The sequence below is a fragment of the Schistocerca cancellata genome, chromosome 4 (assembly GCF_023864275.1).
Source record: "Schistocerca cancellata isolate TAMUIC-IGC-003103 chromosome 4, iqSchCanc2.1, whole genome shotgun sequence".
NCBI classification, from domain to species: Eukaryota; Metazoa; Arthropoda; class Insecta; order Orthoptera; family Acrididae; genus Schistocerca; species Schistocerca cancellata.
This window is the reverse complement of record NC_064629.1, coordinates 539,185,553-539,211,101: the sequence shown is the minus strand read 5'-3', so window position 1 is coordinate 539,211,101 and position 25,549 is coordinate 539,185,553. Positions and strand designations below refer to the sequence as shown.

The 25,549-nt window shown below is 39.2% G+C and overlaps 1 protein-coding gene and 2 non-coding genes across 3 annotated transcripts in view; 2 read left to right on the top strand and 1 right to left on the bottom strand.

Annotated features, from left to right (window-relative positions):
* Positions 1–25,549, bottom strand: part of LOC126183377 (protein unc-79 homolog) — an 852,060-nt gene that overhangs the window by 294,077 nt on the left and 532,434 nt on the right. Inside the window, 1 exon segment of the mRNA XM_049925310.1 lies at positions 16,251–16,424. Coding sequence (XP_049781267.1) covers positions 16,251–16,424 — 174 coding nt within the window.
* On the top strand, positions 10,332–10,406 carry Trnas-cga (transfer RNA serine (anticodon CGA)). Its single transcript has one exon. It is a non-coding gene; the product is annotated as a tRNA-Ser (tRNA).
* On the top strand, positions 14,699–14,773 carry Trnas-cga (transfer RNA serine (anticodon CGA)). Its single transcript has one exon. It is a non-coding gene; the product is annotated as a tRNA-Ser (tRNA).

Below are 25,549 nucleotides of genomic sequence, written 5' to 3'. Positions count from 1 at the left end.
GTGATTACTATCCTCCAGTTGTAGCACCTCCTAATTAAGAATAAACTGGATGTAAATTTGCATATTGGTACCATAGTGCTGCTAATTCACAACAAATGTAAACACCTTATCACCAAGACCATGTCCATTTCAGACAGAGTGATCTACATGATCCATGAGTTGAATTTTAAGATTAGACTTCAAATAATTTGTGCCTAAACCCACTTCCACTTTAATAGATGAAGAGATAGAACAGTTCTATGAAGATCTATAACAGCAATCAATTCTGGAAACACCACATTTTCCTTAATACTTGGCAGCTTTAATGCCAACATAAGAATAAAGTTCCCAGACAACCCTGCCTTCACTGAACATTTTGAACCTGGACTACAAAAACAGAGAGGGCAAATGATAATGACATTTCTTAACAAAGAATATTTATACTGCATGACACACGTGTCAGTCATAAATAGCTTCAATACAGGCAGTGACCATAGACCAGGTACTTTATTAAAACTTGACTCAAGAGAAAATGTGTGATGAAAAACAAGATAGAACCTACAATAAATGAGCTGAAAAAGAAGAAAAAGTAATTCAGCCATTGCTAGACATGAAACTAGCAGCAGAAAAGTTAAGAAGATTGAACTCTTGACAGAAATTACCAACAGTACTGGAACAGTGGTAAAGGAAGTCAGTGCACTCAAAAACAGAAAAATCCAAAGTTCACCCTCAAAACAGAACAGCTTATACAATGAATGAAAAACACTGACAGAGACTCACCCAAATACAAAACATAAAGAAGGCAACCAAAAGTTGAGATGATCATTCACAAAATTGGGAATGGCCAAAGAGAAGTTGTTACTGAAAGAGGCAGAATTATAAGAATTGTCTAGAACTTTTATTGGAAGCTCTACAGTCAATCAGTCACAAGGAAAAGCCTGCAAGACGAATCATAAAGATCTATTATAAATGTGGGATCGAGAGAACAGGAACCTGTCAATATAAATGAATTGAATATAGCTTGTGTTTTTACAGAAGAATTGTAAGACTCCATGAGAATATCAGATCATGAGTGAGATGCTTAAAATTGCACAAGAGACACTTCAAGAAGTGCTCCTACTCCTACTAAATAACTGTCATAAGGAAGGAAATATTCCAGAGCCATGGAACAATGCATAAGTCTTTCTCCTCTTCAAAAAAGGTGACAATGTAGGTCTATTACTCTTTTATCTATCTTTTACAAGCTGCTAATAAAACTCATTACACAGTACCTGAGTAAGAAATTTGACTGTTAAGAGCCAGATGGAAGAATTAGCAATGAGCAATGCCATGAGGATGCAGATGGCAATCTAAACAACTGCATTAAAGACACATAATGTGTTCCCACAGGACATGTAGCCTGTAATTGAAAAAATGTCATGATGGTCCCTCCATTGGCAAAAGATTCCAGACTAGTCTCCCAAATGGATCTCTGGAAGGGGATTGCCAACAGCAAAGTGACCTTGAAAAAGAGATTGAATAACCTATAAAAGGACAATGATCTACGAGTTGGGGCATGGAATGTCAGACGTTCAAATATGACAGTGAACTTAGAAAATATGGAAAGAGAAATGCTAAGGCTTAAGCTAGATATAATGAGGTTAATAAAGTGAAAGGGAAAGCAGACAAGGATTTTTGGTCAGATGAGTATAAGACAATATCATCAGCAGCAGAAAGTGGTATGACAGGAGTAGGATTCATTATGAATAGAAATGTAGACCAGTTCAGTGATAGGGTTGCTCTCATCAAAATTGGCAGCAAACCAACTCCAACAACAATAGTTCAGGTATACATGACCAAGATGAAGAGATAAAAAGTATATGAGGATATTGAAAAGGTAATTTAGTACATAATGGGAGATGAAGATCTAACAGTCATGGGGGACTGAAATGCAGTTGTAGGGGAAGGAGTAGTAGAAAGGGTTACAGGAGAATATGGGCTTGGCACTAGGAATGAGAAGGAGAAAGACTTATTGAATTCTGCAATAAATTTCAGCTAGTAATAGCAAATACTCTATTCAAGAATCACAAAAGGAGGAGGCATACTTGGAAAAGGCTGCAAAATACAGAAAGATTTCAGTTTGATTACATCATGGTCTGGCAGAGATTCAGAAAACAGATGCTGGATTTAAGGTGTACCCATGAGCAGATATGGACTCAGATCACAATTTAGTAGTGATGAAGAGTAGGCTGAAGTTTAAGAGACTAGTTAGGAAGAATGAATGTACAAACAAGTGGGATACAAAAGTACTAAGGAATGAAGAGATATGTTTGAAATGATTATTGTGATAAGGAATAGCTCAGTAGGCAGTTCAGTTGAAGAGGAGTGGACATTTCTTAAAAGAATAATCATGGAAGTTGGAAAGAAAAATGCAGATACAAAGAAGGTAACTGTAAAGAAACCATGGGTGACAGAAGAAATTCTTGAGTTGATTGATGAAAGAAGGAAGTGCAGAAATGTTCAGGGAAATTTAGGGATACAGAAATACAAGTCACTTAGGAATGAAATGAAGAGGAAGTGGAAGGAAGCTAAGGTAAAATAGCTCCATGAACAATGTGAAGAAATCAGAAAAGCAATGATGGTTGGAAGGACTGACTCAGAATACAGAAAAGTCAAAACAACATTCAGCGCAATTAAAAAAATAAAAAATCAAAAAAAAGGAAAAAAAGGGGCAGTAGCATTAAGAGTGCAATGGGAGTTCTATTTTTAAATGCAGAGGAAAGAGTGGATAGGTGGAAGGAGTATATAGAAGTCCTGATGACATGTCAGAAGAAGAAACAGGAGTTATAAGAGATAGGGGATAGAGTATTAGAATCAGAATTTAAAGAGCTTAAGAAGACTTAATATCAAATAAGACAGAAGGATTGATAACACCCCATCAGAATTTCTAGAATCATTGAAGAAATGGCAACAAAACAACTATTCTTGTTGGTGTGTAGAATGTATGAGACTAGTGATATTCCATCTAACTTTCAGAAAAACATCATTCACACAAGACTGCAAGAGCAGACAAGTGTGAGAATTATTTCACACTCAACTTGACAGATAATGCATCCAAATTGCTGACAAGAATAATATACAGAAGAATGGTAAAGAAAATTGAGAATGTGTTAGATGACAATCAGTTTGGCATTAGGACAGGTAAAGGACCAGACAGGCAGTTCTGACATTGTGGTTGATAATTGCAGTAAGACTAAAGAAAAATCAAGACATTCATAGGATTTGTCTAACTGGAAAAAGTGTTCAACATTGTCAAATGGTGCAAGATATTCAAAATCCTGAGAGAAATAGGGATAAGCTATAAGAAAGATCAGTAATATACAATATGTGTAAGAGACAAGAGGGAACAATAAGAGTGGAAAACCAAGAACGAAGGGCTTGGATTAAGAAGGTTGTTCAATCAACATTGAAGAAGCAATGATGGAAATAAAAGAATGGTTCAAGAGTGGAATTAAAATTTGGGTGAAAGGATATCAATGTTAAGATTCAATTATGACATTCCTGTCCTCAGTGAAAGTGCAGGAGAATTACAGGACCTGCTGAATGGATAAACAGTCTAATGAGTTCGGAAAATGCACTGGAAGTAAATCAAAGAAAGATGGGAGTAATAAGAAGTCACAGAATTGAGAACACTGAAAAACTTAACATCAGAACTGGTGATCATGAAGTAGGTGAAGTTAAAGAATTCTACTTCCTAGGTAGCAAAATAACCCATGGCATATGGAGCAGGAAGGACATAAAAAGCAGACTGAGTCTACTAGTATCAAACATAGGTCTTCATTTGAGGAAGAAATTTCTGAGAATGCATGTTTGGAACACAGTATTGTATGGTGGTGAAACAAGGACTGTGATAAACTAGAAAAGAAGAGAATGGAAGCATTTGAGATGTGGTGCTACAGAAGAATATTGAAAATTAGTTGGTGGACTGATAAGCTAAGGAATGAGGAGGTTCTCTGCACAATTGGTGAAGAAAGGAATATATGGAGAACACAGGGGCAGGATGGTAGGACATCTGTTACGACATCAAGGAATAACTTTCATGATACTGGAGGAAGCTGTAGAGGGAAAAAACTGTAGAGGAAGGTAGAGATTGGAATACATCCAGCAAATAATTATAGAGAAATGGACAGAGTACAATATTCCACCTCACATGGCCATCATAGACCACCAATTGGCAATTGACATAATAAAAACCTGGGCAGAACTGGTTTCCATTTCAAAAACCTTCAAAAACATTCATTGAAAGATAATTGGTTTCTAACTATCTAAAACACCTCTTTCTCTCACTTTAGAAAGTGCTTTTGCTGATAGGCATTTTAATATCTCTGAAAACAGACTGCACATTAGACTTGTGATTGAGTACAATTATTATGCATGTTGTAGTGATTTTGACAAGCCCACTTCATATTTCATTATTCCCTGTGAGTTTTGAGTCTTTGGTGGTTTTATACATGATTCAATGTCTCTTTGCTTGTTTCATGTAGCTGCAATCTGCATGTGACATGATCATCCTGGAGTAGTAGCTTGAACAAGTTTGGCATATTTGTATGTATTAAAAAAAAAAAGGAAGCTTCCTATCAGTAAACAGAAAGTCGTTACAGAATATGCAAAACGTTGGGGGATCACAAACAGTTCTATTGTCATATAGGAGATATTTAACATGTTGAGTACACACCTGTTGTCCTGATACTTCTTTCAAAATCATCTATATATTATGTTTGTTCTAAAAGTTACCTAGTCTTTTGATTCAATTCATTGCTTCAGCCTGAGGAGGTTTTTCAGCAATTTGCTCTATTGTCTATCACAAAACTCTGAAACAGGCTATAAATATCCTTCATATTATTATAAGACTTCCATTTTCTGCTACATGATATTCTAATACCATTGGTTAGCCAAAACTGTCTCTCATTAATATGGATTTTCTGTCTGCAATTGATATTTTATTTTTAAGTTGAAGAAGAGCTATCAAAGAGAATGGTGAAGGTTTGTTAGACTGAACTACATTTGTCATACAAGTTGTCTGTGATGTAGACATCATGTGAAGTGTAATCTTCAAGATTAGCTTTAAATGTATGAATTGACAGTTGATCAAAATCTAGAAAGCTTCTTTTTTTTTCTTTTTTTACTACAATGGGGTATGAGTCTATGAGTCTACATTAATTCCTTTCAGTGTTAATATTTGCCCGTCATGATCAGACATGTTATTACTAATTATCCTCACAGCATTCCACTCAAGTAGATAACAATGAAAGGAGAAGGTATCCATGATTGTGTTACAGTCACCCTGAATTCTAGATGAAAAGGTTTTAGTTCTACATCAGGATGTAGGACAAAAGAAGATCCATTAATTTTTTCTCCTAGCAAATGTATCATAAAACTATTGATAAAATCCCCAAACAAAACTAATTTGATGTCTGTCTTCTGCCTGGAGGTTAGCACAGTGTCATGTCTGGGGAGGAAAAACTGGTAGCCTGACCTGAGACACCTGTAGGAATCTATAATTCAAAGCTTCTACTGAAAATTCAACCTATGCTTTACAGTCCTCAAATATTTGTTCTCTACAATGTTTTGATTGACCAGTGCTTTAAACTGAATCATTATATTTGGTATAAATAGTCACTATTCTCATCAGCAAAGAATTTCTCACATAGTAATCAGATCACATATACATCTTTACATGAAACATTAGCACTTCTTCTCTATTTAAATGTTACTTCAAGCAAGATAAAAATAATATGAGATTGAAAGTCTAGAAGTACTTCATTGACTCTCCCTGCAATGCCATTCTCATTTTAATGAAACAACTTTGGTGACCTTTCTGATCTGCACTCCCTATTTATTTCATTAATTTCCACCCTTATGGAAACTGTCCTCAAGCTGGGATACCTTTTAATTGCCTCCTGGCTGTTGGCATGAGAGTCGAATGTAGGATGTTCAAGAAAATAACATTGTCAGCTAGTGGGTGCAAGACATGTGGTGCATTCTATCTTCAACACTGTGCACGAACAATGAGTTTCACAAGCCACAGTGATGTGTGTATAGGGTAAATGTGACAGATGGCTTATTTGCAATCATCTCTTACTGGTAAATGCTACAATAATGAACAGATCAAGCACATGCACCCATTTGTATGCCTACAGAAACCCACAGATCACCTGCACCTTCAGCAAGATAATGCACAACCTAATCACTCCCTAATTATGTCACAATGGATTTAAAAAACATTGCATGAACATGAAGGTGCCTGTGAGAGCCCCTGTCACCCCACCACATGTCAGCTACCCTCAAACATACTGAGCACACATGGGACACTATCAAGCAAGACACATACACACACCTTGGTCCGACATCCAACCAATCTCCATGAATTACACACAGTAGTTGTGCAGTGATGGATAAGAATGATTCACAAATCACTATAGTGTCTTATGTAGGCCATAAAATTGTATGTAATTGCCATCATAACAGTAAAAATTACATAGATTACAAGGCAGTTGTCTCTAATTTGATTGCTCATGATTTTATATGTGACAAAATATCAGTAACACAGAGCATTTCTATGCCATATTGGTCCCAGATTAAATGAGATGACGTTTTTTTAGTAATTTGTAAAGTGTCAAAATTTACATATACTTAAAAAATGTGACCAGCCCCCCTCCCCCTCCCCCACACACAAACAAACATTCTTTCTGTCTCCATGTGCTTACACAATGTGGCAATTATGGACTTCACTTTGTAAAAAATGAATGATTGGAGTGAGTTAAATAGATGAACAATAAATAGAGTATATTTACTTCAATAATGTTTCCTAACTGTTATCAGTTTTCATGAAGCAGAAACATAATTGCCCAATAAAATGAACATGTATAATTTGACATAATATATAATAAATAAAAAACTGTCGGGTAGGTGAAGTTCTGCATAAAATGTATATATTCTCTATAACATGGTTGCTGTATACGTATATAGTAACTGGACAACACCAGGAGACAGTGGCTGACTGGTGATGGACATCTATGGTGAGTAGCTGAAACCCACGGTAAGACAAAAACAGCAACATATGGCAGAATAACAAGTACAGAGAGTCAACCAAGTTGAGAGCCTAGACATAGCAATATAAGGAACCAAACAACAATGAGTACAATGAACGATACAAGTGTGAGACCCGATAGGTCACGGCCCCTGTACTTCTAGCTTTACAGCATGGTTGTGAGCACCGATAGTCTAGTGCAGGGGGTGTGTGACCCATGTGCAGTATTGAGGCAGTGACAGCAGTGTCTGCAAATTTGAGGAACACTGCCTAGAGGCTGTCATCTAGATCCATGTGTTCTGCTAGGCTTCCAAATTTGTCCAGCTGGGATACCAATCCCTCCTCTTCAAAATTGGTGTTTAGGGCCTGAAGCACACTCAAAAATGTTTCAAACGGTTCACCAGTGGCATGGTTGGTGTTCTGCCAGCAGGGATAAGGAAACTAGGATGTTGAACAATATGCTGGGGAACAGTGGTGTGGGAGATGACTGTTGAATGGACAGATGCTGTGGTGAGGTCTCTACCTGCACAAAAACCACTGACAGAGCCTTGGAGTGAAAATCATACCCATGTTATTGAGAGACTAGCAAGGGCGGGCACTCCAAATTCACATGACCCACTGATGCTGGTGTAGTCAGTAGGTGGGGACACAGTTGGTTGGTGTGCTGATACTCCTAAACTCCTCGACATGTCAACTGTCATAAGGTGTCACCCACAGATGGCCACCACAGTAGGCAGCATCCACGTAGAATATGTTCCACGTGAATTTGCCCAGACCTTTGAACCGATAGGGTACTGTCCAGCATGTTGGACTGGGTTTCCAAGGGTTGTGGTGTCAGAAGATGGAGGAGAGTATGTGGCTGTCACCCATGGAGTAGTTTCACTGGGCTGCGGTCAGGTACAGGTGTGGGCCCCAAGGTGTTCAGGAGCACTGTGCATGCCACTGGTGAGTTTGATGTGTCCACTGTTTTCAACATTTGTTGTTTAAACATTCACCTGCTCCACTACACCACTGCAGGATGGGTGGAAATGTGGACTAAACATATGTTTGATGCCACTGGTTTTGCAGATCTGTTCAAAGACAATCACTGTGAACTGGGGTCCATTGTCTGAATTGAGGGTGTGGGAAAGCCCTTCAGTGGTGAAAATCTGGATAAGTGCATTGAATATAGCAGCTGTAGAGGTGGACGCCATGCTAACCACATATGGGTAGTTGGAGTAAGCATCCCCAAAAATGAGTCACATAGAGCCCAAAGTGGAACCAATGAAGTCCAGATATTGTGATCCCAGGGGCAATGGGGACAGGACCAGGGGTTGAGAGACAGAGGTGGAGCACTCTGATGTTGGGCATGGGCACAACAGCTGCACACCATGCCTTCTATGTCTTTGTTCAGTCCTGGCCAGTAGGCATGTTGCCTAGCAAGGGGTTTCATCCATGACATACCCCAGTACCCATAATGAAGGAGATCCTAGACATGGGAGCATAAATTAGTTGGGATGACAACATGGTGCATCTAGCAGGAGAACACTGGGGACAAGAGACATATAATGGGAGAGGTGAGCCTAGGCCCAGAGTTCTGGATCAGTTAATTTTGAAAAGTAAGTGGCTCACTCAAGCAGCACATGGTGTGTGACATGCTATAAGAAAGGGTCATGGCAAATGTCAGTGGTTATGTGAGTAGCGGCAATAGGAAACCTGTCCAAGGTGCACTGTTGTTCTGTGTCAATGTGGAAACAGGAGATCTCATGTTGGTCAAAAGGTGGGTCTGGCCCTGAGAGTAGATGAGAGACTGCAACTGCGTTTTTGTGTTGCACACCTGGTTTGTACTTAATGGTGTAATTATATGAACTCAGGAAAAGAGTCCAGTGCTGGAACCTTTGAGCTGTCTGCTCTGGAAGCTGAGAGTGGGGCCCAACGAATGCTGTCAAAGGTCTGTTGCAGTAATGAGGGAAAACTTGGTCCCAAAAAGGTACAAAGGAATTTTTTAATGATGATCACCAAAGCCTGTGGGTAGTTTCTTTGAGTGGGTGTCAGTGTCTTTGAAACGTAGGTGATAAATTGCTCAGTACCATCATCATTACGGTACATCAGCACTGCACCAATAGCATAGGTAGAAGTGACAATAGCCAAAACAAGGAGATGTGATGGAGAAAAGTGCATAAGGCAAGACACTGAGTGTAACAGGCACTTCAGTTGGATGAAAGCATGCTCACAGGCACCACCAGAACTGAATGCCTTCTTCTGTAACTGGCTAAGTGGGTACATAATGTGTGCTGCTTGTGGGAGGAACTTAGAATAATAATTCACTTTGCCTCAAAAGGCCTGCAAGATTTTGGCAATGTCACAGAGAGTCAATAGTCAAGAAATTTTGGTTAGTGGGCTGAATCTTGTCTTCATTGAGCAAGTGTCCAAGGTATTCCACTTGCTCCTGGAAAAACTGGCATTTGTGTTGGTGGCACTTGAGCCCTGCATCATGTAATGTAGTGCAGGTGCTGCAGAGGTTGCACAGGTGGTCCTAGCACATAGCACCCATAATAATTAAGTCATCTAGGTAACTGCTAAAAGCTGGGATGGATACAGTTCACTGTTCTAGGTATCTCTGGATGACTGCCAAAGGAGAAGAGATCCTGAAGGGCAAAAATTTGTATTTGTACAAAAAAAGGGTGTAATGATGACCATAATGAATTGTGATTCCTCATCTAGTGGGACCTGTAAATAAGCACTGGCAAGGTCTACCATAGAAAAATATTCACTGACAACAAGCTTTGGGAATAGATTCTCTTCCCGCGCCCGGGTTCCCGGATTCGATTCCCAGCGGAGTCAGGGATTTTCTCTGCCTCGTGATGACTGGGTGTTGTGTGATGTCCTTAGGTTAGTTAGGTTTAAGTAGTTCTAAGTTCTAGGGGACTGATGACCATAGATGTTAAGTCCCACAGTGCTCAGAGCCATTTGAACCATTTTTTGAAGAGATTCTCCAGACCTGGCATGAGGTAGGTTTCCACATGTGCCTGATCATTGATTGTTTACTCAAAATATCCACAGAGACAGAGGGAGCAGAATGAGATTTTCACTCTGCAGCGGAGTGTGCGCTGATATGAAACTTCCTGGCAGATTAAAACTGTGTGCCCGACCGAGACTCGAACTCGGGACCTTTGCCTTTCGCGGGCAAGTGCTCTACCAACTGAGCTACCGACGCACGATTCACGACCGGTACTCACAACTTTACTTCTGCCAGTACCTCGTCTCCTACCTTCCAAAGTTGTGAGTACCGGTCGTGAATCGTGCGTCGGTAGCTCAGTTGGTAGAGCATTTGCCCGCGAAAGGCAAAGGTCCCGAGTTCGAGTCTCGGTCGGGCACACAGTTTTAATCTGCCAGGAAGTTTCATATCAGCACACACTCCGCTGCAGAGTGAAAATCTCATTCTGGAAACATCCCCCAGGCTGTGGCTAAGCCATGTCTCCGCAATATCCTTTCTTTCAGGAGTGCTAGTTCTGCAAGGTTCGCAGAAGAGCTTCTGTAAAGTTTGGAAGGTAGGAGACGAGGTACTGGCAGAAGTAAAGCTGTGAGTACCGGTCGTGAATCGTGCGTCGGTAGCTCAGTTGGTAGAGCACTTGCCCGCGAAAGGCAAAGGTCCCGAGTTCGAGTCTCGGTCGGGCACACAGTTTTAATCTGCCAGGAAGTTTCATATCAGCGCACACTCCGCTGCAGAGTGAAAATCTCATTCTGGAAACATCCCCCAGGCTGTGGCTAAGCCATGTCTCCGCAATATCCTTTCTTTCAGGAGTGCTAGTTCTGCAAGGTTCGCAGGAGAGCTTCTGTAAAGTTTGGAAGGTAGGAGACGAGGTACTGGCAGAAGTAAAGTTGTGAGTACCGGTCGTGAATCGTGCGTCGGTAGCTCAGTTGGTAGAGCACTTGCCCGCGAAAGGCAAAGGTCCCGAGTTCGAGTCTCGGTCGGGCACACAGTTTTAATCTGCCAGGAAGTTTCATATCAGCGCACACTCCGCTGCAGAGTGAAAATCTCATTCTGGAAACATCCCCCAGGCTGTGGCTAAGCCATGTCTCCGCAATATCCTTTCTTTCAGGAGTGCTAGTTCTGCAAGGTTCGCAGGAGAGCTTCTGTAAAGTTTGGAAGGTAGGAGACGAGGTACTGGCAGAAGTAAAGTTGTGAGTACCGGTCGTGAATCGTGCGTCGGTAGCTCAGTTGGTAGAGCACTTGCCCGCGAAAGGCAAAGGTCCTGAGTTCAAGTCTCGGTCGGGCACACAGTTTTAATCTGCCAGGAAGTTTCACAGAGGGAGCAATTTGATTTCTTAACCATCAAAGCGGTGTGGCCCAAGCACTAATTTTGACAGGTTCAATTACCAAAGCTTCATGAACACGATCTAGTTTGAGCTTAACAGCTGTCTGCAGGGAGGCCGGCCAGGGAGGCCGAGCTGTTCTAGGAGCTACAGTCTGGAACCGCGTGACTGCTACAGTCGCAGGTTCGAATCCTGCCCTGGGCATGGATGTGTGTGATGTCCTTAGGTTAGTTAGGTTTAAGTAGTTCTAAGTTCTAGGGACTGATGACATCAGATGTTAAGTCCCATAGTGCTCAGAGCCATTTGAACCATTTGTCTGCAGGGAGACCAGAAGTGAATGTGCCGAACAGAAATGGGACACTGCATCTGGACATAGAGAACTATGTACCACAAAATTAATGGTGCATCCCAGGCAAAGTTCCAACAGAGGCAAGAAAAAGGCACAAGGGTCATAAAGTTCCTGGAAGGGGACTGTGTCCTAGACAACCTGAACTTTGACAGTGATTGAGAAACCAAATAGTGAGAAGGCATCCAAGCTGAAAATCTTGCCAGCAGAGTGACTATTGATAACAAACAGTGTTATTGGGTGTGTAACCCTCTTGTATGCTGTTGTAGTTGTTAATTGTACCTTGAGGGGAATTGATCTGTCGCCATTTGCAACCAACTTGTGGGAGGGTGGGACCAATGCTGGGTAACTCAGATCAGATTATGCTGGGAGATTCATCGGGGAAACTGTTGCACCTAATTCTACTGGAAATGAACATCCTGATGTGCAACCATGAGATCAGTAAACAACTTGGTGGTGAGATTAGTGCCCTGGGTAGCAACAGCCTTGCACCGTCCCTTGATGCAACTGTGGAGTGAGGTTTGACTGTCCCAATGCTTGATGCCTGACAGTTTGGAGATGCCCATCTTTTCCACAATGGGTGCAGTAAGCCCAGTAATCTGGGCAGTATACATGCTTGTGAGGTGTGAAACAATCAGAACAAAATGAGAGACCTGGGTGCTTATGCCAAAGTGGCATGACTGGTTGCTCAAAGGCCACTGACAGGTCTAAAAGTGACAAATCATGATGCTGTCAGTGGGAGAGGATTTACAGGAATTCCACCCCACTGGTGGCAAATGACTCACTGCTACATGGGGACAAGCCATAAGGCATTCATTTGCTGCTTATGTGATGTCTTATGAGTGCACATATTTTAAAAATGTCATCCAATGAAGAAGTCCACCTTCAGAGCCACAGTGCATGCTTCTGGACTATGGACAATTGGACCACCATGTCTTGAATCAAGGAATCACAATGCTGACTCAGTCCTTGCAAATACTTCACCCAAGAACAGTATGACAGACCAAATTGCTTGGAATATTGATGGAACTCGAGGCACAATATGACCTCATGGAATCATTGTGATTAATAATTCAACAGAAATGAACACATCTCCTCTAACGTGAGTACAACTGGATTTGAGAGAAGAGCCAACTTATTTAGTAAGAAAAATGCCTCTATGGAAAGCCAAGGAAGGATGAGCGACTGTTGGAGAGTATCATCGGAAACCCAAAAAGCAGCAATGTGCTGTTTCAGCAATTGCAAATACATGTCCCAAACTTCCTTCATGTCATTAAATGGCAGAAACATGGGTTGGTGGGGCTCCAACTGGGAAGCAACCACAACCTGGATGGGGTGCAAATCCTGAACATGCAAGAATTCTGACAAAAGCTGAATTTCCTGTTGTAACAAGACAATTTGCTGTTGCAACTGCTGCTGGAACTGCTGTAGGAGCAACTGTTGCTGTTTCACAACTTGCATGAGTTTTGTGGTTGTAAGACACTGATAACCTTTTCCCTTGTTGCCAATTATACAGTAGTAACTAGAACTGAACAAGCCCAGGCGACACGGGCCGACTGGCCAAGGGCATCAACAGTGAGTCACCATAACCACCAAAAGACAACAGTGAGATACGGACAATGAACGCATCATGGCAGAATAACAATTCCAGAGAGCAAATCAAGTTGAGAGCCTAGATGTAGGAACACCAGGAACCAAACAATGATGAGTAGAATGAACAGTACAAGAATGCAGTCAGAACATGTCTTGAGTCCAGGCCCCTGCACTGTCACCTTTATAGTATGGCTGTGAGTGCCAATATGCTGGCTCAGGGAGTGTGGCCCATGCAGAGTGCTGAAATAGTGACAGCAGTGGTTGCAATTTTAGGGGTGCCACCTAGAGGCTGTGGTCTAGGTCTATGCATTCTGGCAGGCTTTTAAATTCATCAGGCCAGGATGCGAGTGTAAGGCTTTGGTTCAATGGTTATAAACAATCAGTCTCATTTCTGAAGGTAGGAATTACAAATTTGTATCCAAGACTATAGGTATCACATAATTTTGGAATCACATGCAAGATTAAATAATATCCTCTTTTTACATGCTATAGCACCAGGAGGTATCATTTACCAGAATGAGATTTTTACTCTGCAGCGGAGTGAACACTGATATGAAACTTCCTGGCAGATTAAAACTGTGTGCTGGGCCGAGACTCAAACTCAGGACCTTTGCCTTTCGCGGGCAAGTGCTCTACCAACTGAGCTACCCAAGCACGACTCAGGCCCCGTCCTCACATCTTTACTTCTGCCAGTACCTCGTCACTTACCTTCCAAACTTTACAGAAGCTCTCCTGCAAACCTTGCAGAACTAGCACTCCTGAAAGAAAGGATATTGTGGAGACATGGCTTAGCCACAGCCTGGGGGATGTTTCCAGAATGAGATTTTCACTCTGCAGTGGAGTGCCTGTGAAAGGCAAAGGTCCCGAGTTCGAGTCTCGGCGCGGCACTCAGTTTTAATCTTCCAGGAAGTTTCATATCAGTGCACACTCCACTGCAGAGTGAAAACCTCATTCTGGAAACATCCCCCAGGCTGTGGCTAAGCCATGTCTCCACAATATCCTTTCTTTCAGGAGTGCTAGTTCTGCAAGGTTTGCAGGAGAGTTTCTGTAAAGTTTGGAAGGTAGGAGACAAGGTACTGCCAGAAATAAAGCTGTGAGGATGGGGCCTGAGTCGTGCTTGGGTAGCTCAGTTGGTAGAGCACTCGCCCGCGAAAGGCAAAGGTCCCGAGTTTGAGTCTCAGCCCAGCACACAGTTTTAATCTGCCATGAAGTTTCATATCAGTGCACACTCCGTTGCAGAGTCAAAATCTCATTCTGGAAACATCCCCCAGGCTGTGGCTAAGCCATGTCTCCGCAATAACCTTTCTTTCAGGGGTGCTAGTTCTGCAAGGTTCGCAGGAGAGCTTCTGTAAAGTTTGGAAGGTAGGAGACGAGGTACTGGCAGAAGTGTAGCTGTGAGGACGGGGCATGAGTCGTGCTTGGGTAGCTCAGTTGGTAGAGCACTTGCCTGCGAAAGGCAAAGGTCCCGAGTTCGAGTCTCGGCCCGGCACACAGTTTTAATCTGCCAGTAAGTTTCAGAAATCTTTTACTCTGCAGAAGCATGTGTGGTGTTTTGGAACTTCCTGGGAAATTAATACTGTATGCTGTAATGGGACTCAAATCCAAAAGTTAGGCCGGCCGCAGTGGTCTAGCAGTTCTGGCGCTACAGTCCGGAACCGCGGGACTGCTAGGGTCGCAGGTTCGAATCCTGCCTTGGGCATCGGTGTGTGTGATGCCCTTAGGTTAGTTAGGTTTAAGTAGTTCTAAGTTCTAGGGGACTTATGACCTAAGCTATTGAGTCCCATAGTGCTCAGAGCCATCCAAAAGTTAGCTTCAAGGTTCCAGCTTTGATTTCCAGTCCAAAACACAGTTTTAATCTACCATTTCATAAAGCAGTATCAATGGATGTTAATATATGGACCTTGTCTCTTCACCTTATGTTCATATAATTTACCATTACAACCATTTGTTTCCCTTTTATGGCCATTACTGATGGACTGACATGAAAGTAAAATTTATCTTCAACCAGGCTTAAACTGAATGCACCACTCTCAAAATGTTGTTCACAGTGACACTGTTCACCACTAAGCTATTACACAGGTTGCAACTAACAACGAGTAGATGAATTGCATCTAGCATTATCCATACTTGATCAATAAGCTGTAATGAATAAACATTGTAGATACCTTGAATAAAGATAAGCTGGCAATGAAACAGTGGGAAAATCCAAAGGACATAAACTGTATCGAACAGATAAGGTTAACAAATTAGTCTGTCCCAACCAGACAAAAAATATTTGAGTACACTAACAATGTCATTGATTTTATAGCCCTATGGACAACATTTGATAAAATTTGATTTGGAAATTATATAAAAATGACAGAAAGTAATTGCGAAGTTCTGTTAGACTGACACACACTTTATGGTAGGTCAACAAGCAAGTGATTGGTACCAGTGATATAATTAATAAATTAGTTCTGTGCTGTAATATTTATTTGGAAGTTATGTTAGACTGACAAACACTTTATGGTAGGTTAACAAGCAAGTGATTGGTACCAGTGATATAATTAATAAATTAGTTCTGTGCTGTAACACATGTTCTATCATTTTTAAAGCAATTACTCAGAAAAATCATAAATTAGACCTGAGAGCTATGACAATCCTAATCTCTTTATTTTATGTAATGTCTCAAATGAAGCAATCATGATGGAAATATTTGCCATTACATTCATTTTATAGTTTATTCATTATCATTTAACAACATTAAATTTGTCATATTTTTTGTTTTGTGGTGAAATTGCGACAAGAAGAATGAAGAATAGTAACATGAATTCTCATAGACTTACAGGTATTAACAACAATGACAGTATAATCTCACAACTTAAGTGGGGAAGGTACATTCATATGATATTACACAGAATTTACCCATAATTTGCACTTGACATTTAATGTTGGGAATGAAAACAGCTGGAACAGAATGTTATGTACCTGAGGCAATACTTAACGCATGTTTTACATGTTCCACAAGTGATGAAAGGTCCTTCTGTTTTGGACCAACTGGGAGTAGTCTCTCAGGGACAGGGAACTCCAAGTGAGATGCACTGCATGTTGATGCTACTTCTGATGACACATTATTTTCACTGTCAATATCCATTGGAGAACCTATATGCACAGAAAATTAATTAAAAACAATCATTAATCTATTATAAGTAATAACTTCCAAATTTGTCACATTACTGATCATACAAAAATTACAAATTTTGTATTTTAAAATTCAATTTCATTGCGTATAAGTACTACATACAATGTGTGGACTAGTAGAAACATTGTAGACATTTAATAAAAGTGATTAGCATAAGAAAATGAAAGCTAAGGAAATATACTGAAGGTGGATAAAATTGTTTATCTACTTGAATCATAGATTAGCCTAGAATAAACAGAACACTGATCTTGCTGAATTTAATTCTGTTTTATCAGAGCTAGGTTATTTATTTTATCACCATGGTAAAAGGAGGAGGAGTGGCAAATGTACAAACCTCAGAAACCAGTGAGTTGGTCTAATAATGAAAGAGGGAAAGATACAGGTGTAGGATAAAAATAAATGATGCAGCTGATTAAAATTTTTTTGAAGGGCATGGGGAATTAACCGAAGAAGAGTGGCCAAGCCTGATGTGTTGCTGAGCAAATGAGAATTGAAGTAAGATAGAAGAAACAATAGAGTAAAATGTAAGAAAATCGAAGAGAAAAATATGATTTTTTAGGGAGGAGAAGACAGGTAGTACAAGGCATGAGTTATGGAAGACAAAACATTAATTTGGAAAAATGAAGTAGTGTTGCTGAGACTGAATAGAAGATACGGTAAAAATTAGGAGAAGGAAGAGGAGTGAAATGTTAAAAGACAGAGATAGTGAGACAGACGCAGATCAAATCTGTGAGGAATTTAAAAATATTGGTCTAGCAGGAGTATACACTAGTCAGCTTTGGGAATTATTTTTAGGTGGTTTCACACATTCATTAACAGACTGATGGGCCTTTTTCAATATACATTTCAGAAATATAACCATTAAAAAAGTTCACACAATTCACAAACAGTTGGTACAAAAGATTTTTCTCCTTTAGGGTAACTCATAATCATGGCAACAAGGAAGGGATCAGGCAGTAAAATCAGAATAATCTGTTTTGGTAGGACAAATGCCAAGGAAACAGTAGAATACTTAATCACAAAAATTTAGAATATATTTTATCACTAACTGATGACATGAGAGACAAGTAGTGGCCTTTGTTTAACATTTTCCATTTCTTTTAGTAGTGGAAATGGAGTAATCTGTAGCTGTGAATAGTTTGAATAAGATGTGGATGTATAATAAGAGCAGTGAGGTTTGAGATATGGACAACTTCTATCATACAGTCCAAATGAATGTTGAAAAGACTGAATACATAATGGCCACTGATGTGAATAGAACAGGAGGAGACTTCTATGGTAGACAGCTCTGCAAGATAAAAATAATAAATCAACTCCAACATTAAAACTATGCAGATTTCCCTTCATATTTCAATTACACTTGCTATGCAGGGAGAATGAATGCCTGAACAAGTCCTAAACTTTACTTTTGCTGCAGTGGTCTTTGCAGTTGTTGTTTGGTGCCTTTCTAGTGAAGAAACTCATTGGTGTTCACTTAACACCACTACAATATACTTTTAGTGGCAAAATAAATCCATCAAATAATGTGCAGCTCCTGTCCAAACTTTTTCAGTTCCTTCAGACATTGATGGCCAATATGGGTCCATCAGAAATACTTGTTGATGGATGACAACAATTGTCTTGTAGACTTTTTGCTTGACAGAGAGCTACATCCCCTCATAAATGTAACAATGAATCACATTTGCTATTCTCACTCTAAGAGCCACATGATAATTCAGCTTTATATAACACAATATTATCATGTAGAGGTATATGAGTGATATAAATGATATTTCCTATTAATTATTACTGAAACACCATTTATACAAGCAACTTTCATCTACTAATGTGCATTACTTTACATTTCCTTTTGATGAAAGAAATTGTCCAGTCACAATATGAAAACCAATATTTCGCAAATGTTGCAAAAGTAGTTACAAACATGAAATCCTTTATAAATAACATCATTAGATACAAAGACTATTAAAGAGCTGCTGACATAGTTGAGTAATTCACTTATATACTTTGCCATTAGCAGTTATACTATTACACATGTCTAAGGCATGCCCAATGTTTTGTGGGTTCTATACAACAGGGAGCCATTAATTCAGTAACAAGGCAGAACAAACAATCAAATAGTCTCCAGCCGTTTCAAAAATATTAAAAAAGGCAAGAAACTTGCAAGCAGCATGGATCTTATGAATAAATAGAATTAGTTAATTTTCACTAATTTTTGTTTCTGCAATCCATGCTAACTTCAAAGACAGGAACAAGTTACACCCAAGGAAAATTATCATAGAAACCATGATAAATAATTCAACACAACTTGTGATGATTTCTTTTTCTGTAGCTTTGTAGATCAGCAAATTAGTTCTAATACTTTTCTTGAAAATTGGAGAAAGGAAATCTGTTTCTAATCATGTAATACACTTTTCAGCTTGAATGATTTGCTGTAAATGATGGACAGAAATGAGGCCTGCTGTGCTGCAAATTTACTGTAGAAACTGACACAACATCAACATCGGCTGCTTACATAGCTTTTATTGATTGGTTTTAGGTGATTTTATTACATGCAGGGATGATGCTACACTTTCTAAATTTACATCTCTCTAATTCCGGAATGGAAGAAACATAATATGGTCTTCACCAGAGCAAGTATTCAGTAAATCAGGATTTGAAATAGCGTTCTTTGCTTAAGAATCAGTTTCATCAAAACTCAACAGCACAAATGATCTTGCTGAATGATCTACTTCATACATTACTAGAACATGATTGATAACTCTATAGGACGTTTGCAGGGTTTTTCTTTCAAATTGAGTGACAACTTTTGTTGAACTTCTGCTCATTTGCAGTCTTACAATCACCTTCTCAGTATGTTGCAGATCTCTCTGCTTACTGCAGCACCTGTAAAGCTGAGTGCTGGACACTTCTCAATGATTTATGATTTCTGTGACTGTGTGTTCATTTTGTTTTGCATGATGTGAGTTTTTTCAAATTTAATCATGTGTCATGTTTGAGAAAATAAAAATGATACACACACACTGATCAAAAAAAATTAAGCAAATTACATTATACTCCATACACTGCCAAGCAAGACTGCTGTCCAGTAATTTTGGTGTTATTAAATTATGTTTCATGTTCTTCTGAAACATTTGTTTATATTATTCAGCTGTCAGAAACTGTTGGTTGCTGCTTACATTTATTTTGTGACATCGCTCTCAGGAATTAATAGTTAATAATTTTTAATTAAGGTTTCATTACAGGTAAGCTTGTATTTGTGACAATGTCTTGTTCACAGAACATGTCAAGGAATGTTGCAATGAAAAATGTGAAAAGTTTCAATTTCTGCAATCACATTCTTCTAGAGGCCAGTGAACATTTCCCAAACAATGAAGACATGTTTCATGATCACAATTGATTTATCCATCACACATGCCACTGCAGGAAGGGTTTTAAGTATGCAGTATGAATTTGAATCAAGTTGAGTATACCCACAACTAACCAGTCAGCAATTCTATTGAGACTTGTGGTGCTTCATGGAACTTCATGTTCACTAAATCAAGTTTACATGCTACATTTAATTCAGTATAAATAACCATATCACTAGACTATTTATGACATCATATTGCACTTTATTACAATGAATCAAAACAGAATACAGAATGAAAACGAGGTGTTACTTGATGCAATGTTGTAGGTTCACCTTCACTCTACTTGATGAAGAATGCACAGTTTGGCAAAGCTTATTTCTGTGGGTGGCTGATTAGATAGTGGCTGTGCCTTTATTGAAAACTGTGACCTAACTGCAGCAGAGCTGATATAAGACATGGCTGCTTTTGTAGTTACTCATTCCTATTATAACATATTGCAGCATATATACAGGGTGGTTAATTGATTGTGACCGGGCCAAATATCTCACAAAATAGTCATCAAATGAAAAAACAGCAAAGAACATAACTTGTCTAGCCTGAAGGGGGAAACCAGATGGCGCTATGCTTGGTCTGCTAGATGGCACTGCCATAGGTCAAATAGATATCAACTGTGTTTTTTTAAATAGGAACCCCCATTTTTATTACATATTTGTGTAGTATGTAAAGAAATATGAATGTTTTATTTGGACCACTTTTTTTGATTTGTGATAGATGGCGCTGTAATAGTCACAAACATATGGCTCACAATTTTAGATGAACAGTTGGTAACAAGTAGGTTTCTTTTAATTAAAATACAGAATGTAGGTACATTTGAACATTTTATTTCAGTTGTTCCAATGTGATACATATACCTTTGTGAACTTATCATTTCTGAGAACGCATGCTGTTACAGCATGATTACCTGTAAATACCACATTAATGCAATAAATGTTCAAAATGATGTCCATCAAACTCAATGCATTTGGCAATACGTGTAACGGCATTCCTCTCAACAATGAGTAGTTCGCCCTCCGTAATGTTCGCACATGGATTGACAATGTGCTGACACATGTTGTCAGGCATTGTCGGTGGATCATGATAGCAAATATCCTTCAACTTTCCCCACAGAAAGAAATCTGGGGACGTCAGATCTGGTGAACGAGCGAGCCATGGTATGGTGCTTCAATGACCAATCCACCTGTCATGAAATATGCTACTCAATACCGCTTCAACCGCACACGAGCCATGTGCCGGACATCCATCATTTTGGAAGTACATTGCCATTCTGTCAGGCAGTGAAACATCTTGTAGTAACATCGGTAGAACATTACATCATTACATAGGAAATCAGAATACATTGCACCATTTAGATTGCCATCGACAAAATGGGGGCCAATTATCCTTCCTCCCATAATGCTGCACCATACACTAACCCGCCAAGGTTGCTGATGTTCCACTTGTCACAGCCATCATGGATTTTCCATTGTCCACTGGTGCATACTATGCCGGTTTACGTTACCACTGTTGGTGAATGATATTTCATCACTAAACAGAATGTGTGCAAAAAATCTGTCATTGTTCCATAATTTCTTTGTGTCCAGTGGAAGAACTGTACACGACGTTCAAAGTCGTCGCCATGCAATTCTTGGTGCATAGAAACATGGTACGGGTGCAATCGATGTTGTTGTAGCATTCTTAACACCAATGTTTTTGAGATTCCTGATTCTCGCACAGTTAGTCAGCTACTGATGAGCGGATTAGCCACAACACTAGCTAAAACACCTTCTTGGGCATCATCATTTGTTGCAGGTCGTGGTTGATGTTTCACATATGGCTGAACACTTCCTGTTTCCTTAAATAATGTAACTGTCCGGCAAATGGTCCGGACACTTGGATGATGTCTTCCAGGATATCGAGCAGCATACATAGCACCCGTTGGACATTTTGATCGCAATAGCCATACAGCAACATGATGTCGACCTTTTCCACAATTGGTAAATGGTCCATTTTAACACAGGTAATGTATCAAGAAGCATATATCATCCGCACTGGCGGAATGTTTCGTTATACCATGTACTAATACATTTGTGACTATTACAACGCCATCTGTCACAAAGCGAAAAAAGTGGTCCAACTAAAACATTCATATTTCTTGGGGGTTCCTATTTTAAAAAAATGCAGTTGATATCCGTTTGAGCTATGGCAGTGCCATCTAGCGGGCCAACCATAGCGCCACCTGGTTTCCCCCTTCAAGCTAGATGAATTTTGTTCTTTGTAGTTTTTTCGTTTGATGCTTATTTCGTGAGGTATTTGGCCCAGTCACTATCAATGGACCACCCTGTATAGTGTCAGAACTGGAATAAAATGTGCTGGTTGGATGAATTAAACAGATATTTGCTGACAGAGTCTATTTTGATGTTTTTGATCATCTCTTTATTTTTAAAGCTTTTCTTCAACAACTGTGTTAGAGTGTGTTTCTCTTTGTTATCCATTGCTACACAAATGGAATGATGTATTTTATGATTTGAGTTCCCTACTCAGCGTCAAGTGGATGAAGGCATCTTCCATATTTCGTATACGAGACCAAATGACATTTGAAGTAAATTAAAACAATTAAGTTTCAGTTATGCACCATGCAAATCTGTAACAATCTGCATGTTTTCTGTTAGCAGAGAGAAAATATATAGGATTTGAGGAACCTGATTGCTACACTGGTATTTTTCACCTTGTGGGTTGTGTGAAACATTAGTTATGATATTAAGTTATAGGAATGTGTCACTTCAGTGATAACCCTATCAGTCCAGGCGGAGAAACATCATTCAAAATTAAGAATATTGTTTCTAAAGTTTTTAATTCCACAGTGAATGTTATCCACATTAAAAGGGTTTCCACTGATGGAAGCCTTTTGGTTGAAAGTATGATTATCTTCCAAACAATTTACTTCACTGACAAAAAATAAAAATTTTATTTTGGTAACTTGTACTCAGGCCCATACATGTTTCAGTGGCTTTAAAATCATGGAACCACCACATCTGGTACTATTTGTAGAAATGAATGCAACATATCATATGAGGCATTTTGGATTAATATAAATTTATTTTATAAGTTACATAAAAGTACAAAAACATCACAAGCAGCACTCTAGAGGCAATCAGTACAGTTCAAGGTGGCCCAGTTTGTTAACTCAAATGTGTCTTTGTTGCAGGAAGAGGTATATAAATTGTAAAAATTCCTTTGGTAAGTTATGAATTGGTAAAACAAAAGCTGTGGTGTTGTCATAGTGTCAATACAACAAACAAAACTCTCAGTATGCTATAGTTTTGGAAAAATTATTACAGTAAGGCACCAAACAATTTTCATAAAACACTGATGCCCAAAAGTTATTGCATTACTGTATTACCGTAATGAATTCTCATGTTTTAGAGCAATGCCAAATATAGTATCCTGATCATTGTATGATTTAATAGGACATTTTGCAATATTGAAACACTCTAATATAAAGTGTGATTTGAGCAGTCTGTCTCTCTCACATGCACCATACTAAACTGTATAATGTACACTCAAGCAAATATTAAATTATGAAAAGTGGTCCAAAAATTCTTTCATCACAGATAAATCATGCAAAAAACTGTCAATAAATGTATAATTCTTATTCAATAACTGTTATTCTTAATTCAATAACCAATCTTGAAGTCTATGTCGCTTTGCCATTACAGTAACAAATTTATAGAGAACTTTCAAAGTCATAAACTAATGATCTGAATACACCTGTTTGTTTATAAACCTGTTTCAACTTTCAGTCAATATCTGGACACTGCCTACAGCATGGGGAGAGAAATTGTTCGTCAGTGCCAATGTGCCATCTGCAGGGTGACAAGACCGTACACTGAAGATTGTTAGTGTGGAACGGATTGCACCTTTCGAAGTTGATATATTACTGACTTTAATATGGATAAAGGTTATTACACAGTGATGAGACAAGTGAATATTTGTGTCTGGGAGGATTGCTCACAGAGCAAAAGAAAATAGATAGGGTGGATGGTTATGGAGGAACAAGGACAAAGTATTTTGTTACTGGCTCCAAATCAAAAAGATGTTATCAAGGAATGTGAAGTAGGTGCCCCATTAACATCATTCCATATGAGGGTGCAACATCCTTGACAATGTCAACACCATTTCACTTTGTAACAGAGTCATCTATGGAAGGAGCCATGCCATGGGTCTAGCCTACCACATTTGCTTTGCAGGTTCTTATATGGGTTTTACCACAAATCATTTATCCATCAGTATGAATGATCACTCCCAAAATGAGCTCACAGAGAACACTGACCACCAAGTGCAAAGCATATTACTCAATCTAACATAGACTACTCTTAATAGCTACTCCACAATTGTATCAGTCTTAAACCTCTCTTCTCACTCCTAATCTTTACACAACACAGCAGATTCTGCTCATTGCAAAAGTATTATTTGTGCTTTCCACACATCCGCCAGCTTTCAAGATGGCAGCGTGTGTAGATATCTGCGATTTTACTCCAAAAATAAGTTACAGTGAAGCCGTTAAAATTTTGTGTGTAAGGTGCAAAAGTGAATTATTAAAGTATAATGAGCGTATTCCTAGTTTACAATGTGTAATCAGCAGTCTAAGAATAGAAATCGACAGCCTGAAGTCCGAAAATATGGAAGTGAAGTCGAAGCGAAACATGGATCCATTGCTTCAAGACAGACAGAAGGACAAAAACTTTCGCCAGAACATGGCTACATTGGTGCAAAATGACGCTGATAAATCATCAGAATGGAAGGTAGTACACAACAAGTGTCAAACAATCGGCACTAAAACTTCGTCTACAGCAAATGTTTCGAGGTTCGAGAATGGAAACAATTTTGATGTACTTTGTTCTAGTAATAGTCTCACAGAAAGTGAAAACAATCGTAAGAAGAGTGTACCGATAAACTATCGGAAAAAGGTTAGGTTTGATCTTCCAAAGCCACAATGTTCAGTTGACAGCAATGAAAGTGGCAGTGGTCGTTTTCACATTTTCGCTGATAGTGATGGTAGAGGCATGGCTGATATAGTTAAAAGCAGTTTTAATGCTGCCGATGTTTGTGGAATTGTGAAGCTAGGTGCTAAACTTCAAGAAGTTGTAGCGGGGTGTGATCCTGAAAAAGTAAAAAACGAGTGTGTGATCATAATAGGTGGGTCAAACAACGTTGCCTGCAACGAAGGGAATGATGTCATACAGTCGCTCAGGAAAAAAATATCGGCGCTTCATGAGTCTAAGGTATTTGTTGTGAACATTCCAAAGAGACATGACTTAATTCCACAGTCCTGTGTAAATGAGGCTGTCTCACAAACGAACTCTAAGTTAGCAAAGTTGTGTAAGCATTTTAACAATACTTATGTTGTAGGTATAAGCAGTTTTGGACAAGAATTATTTGCAAGACATGGTATGCACCGGAACAGATCAGGAAAAAAAGCATTAGGTACCCTCTTAAAAACAAAAATATTGGAAGAAGTCCACAAATGTACCCCAAAGTTGGAACCAATCGCACTTAAATGGCTCCAGTCATCAAGTCAGACTCGGTTTCAAACTCAAATGTTTCAGGAAATTGTTAGTAATGAACGTACTGTGTCTGTAGCTACAGATAATTTTTTAGTCAAAAGTTTACATCTGTCTCTAATTCCAAAGAAATGA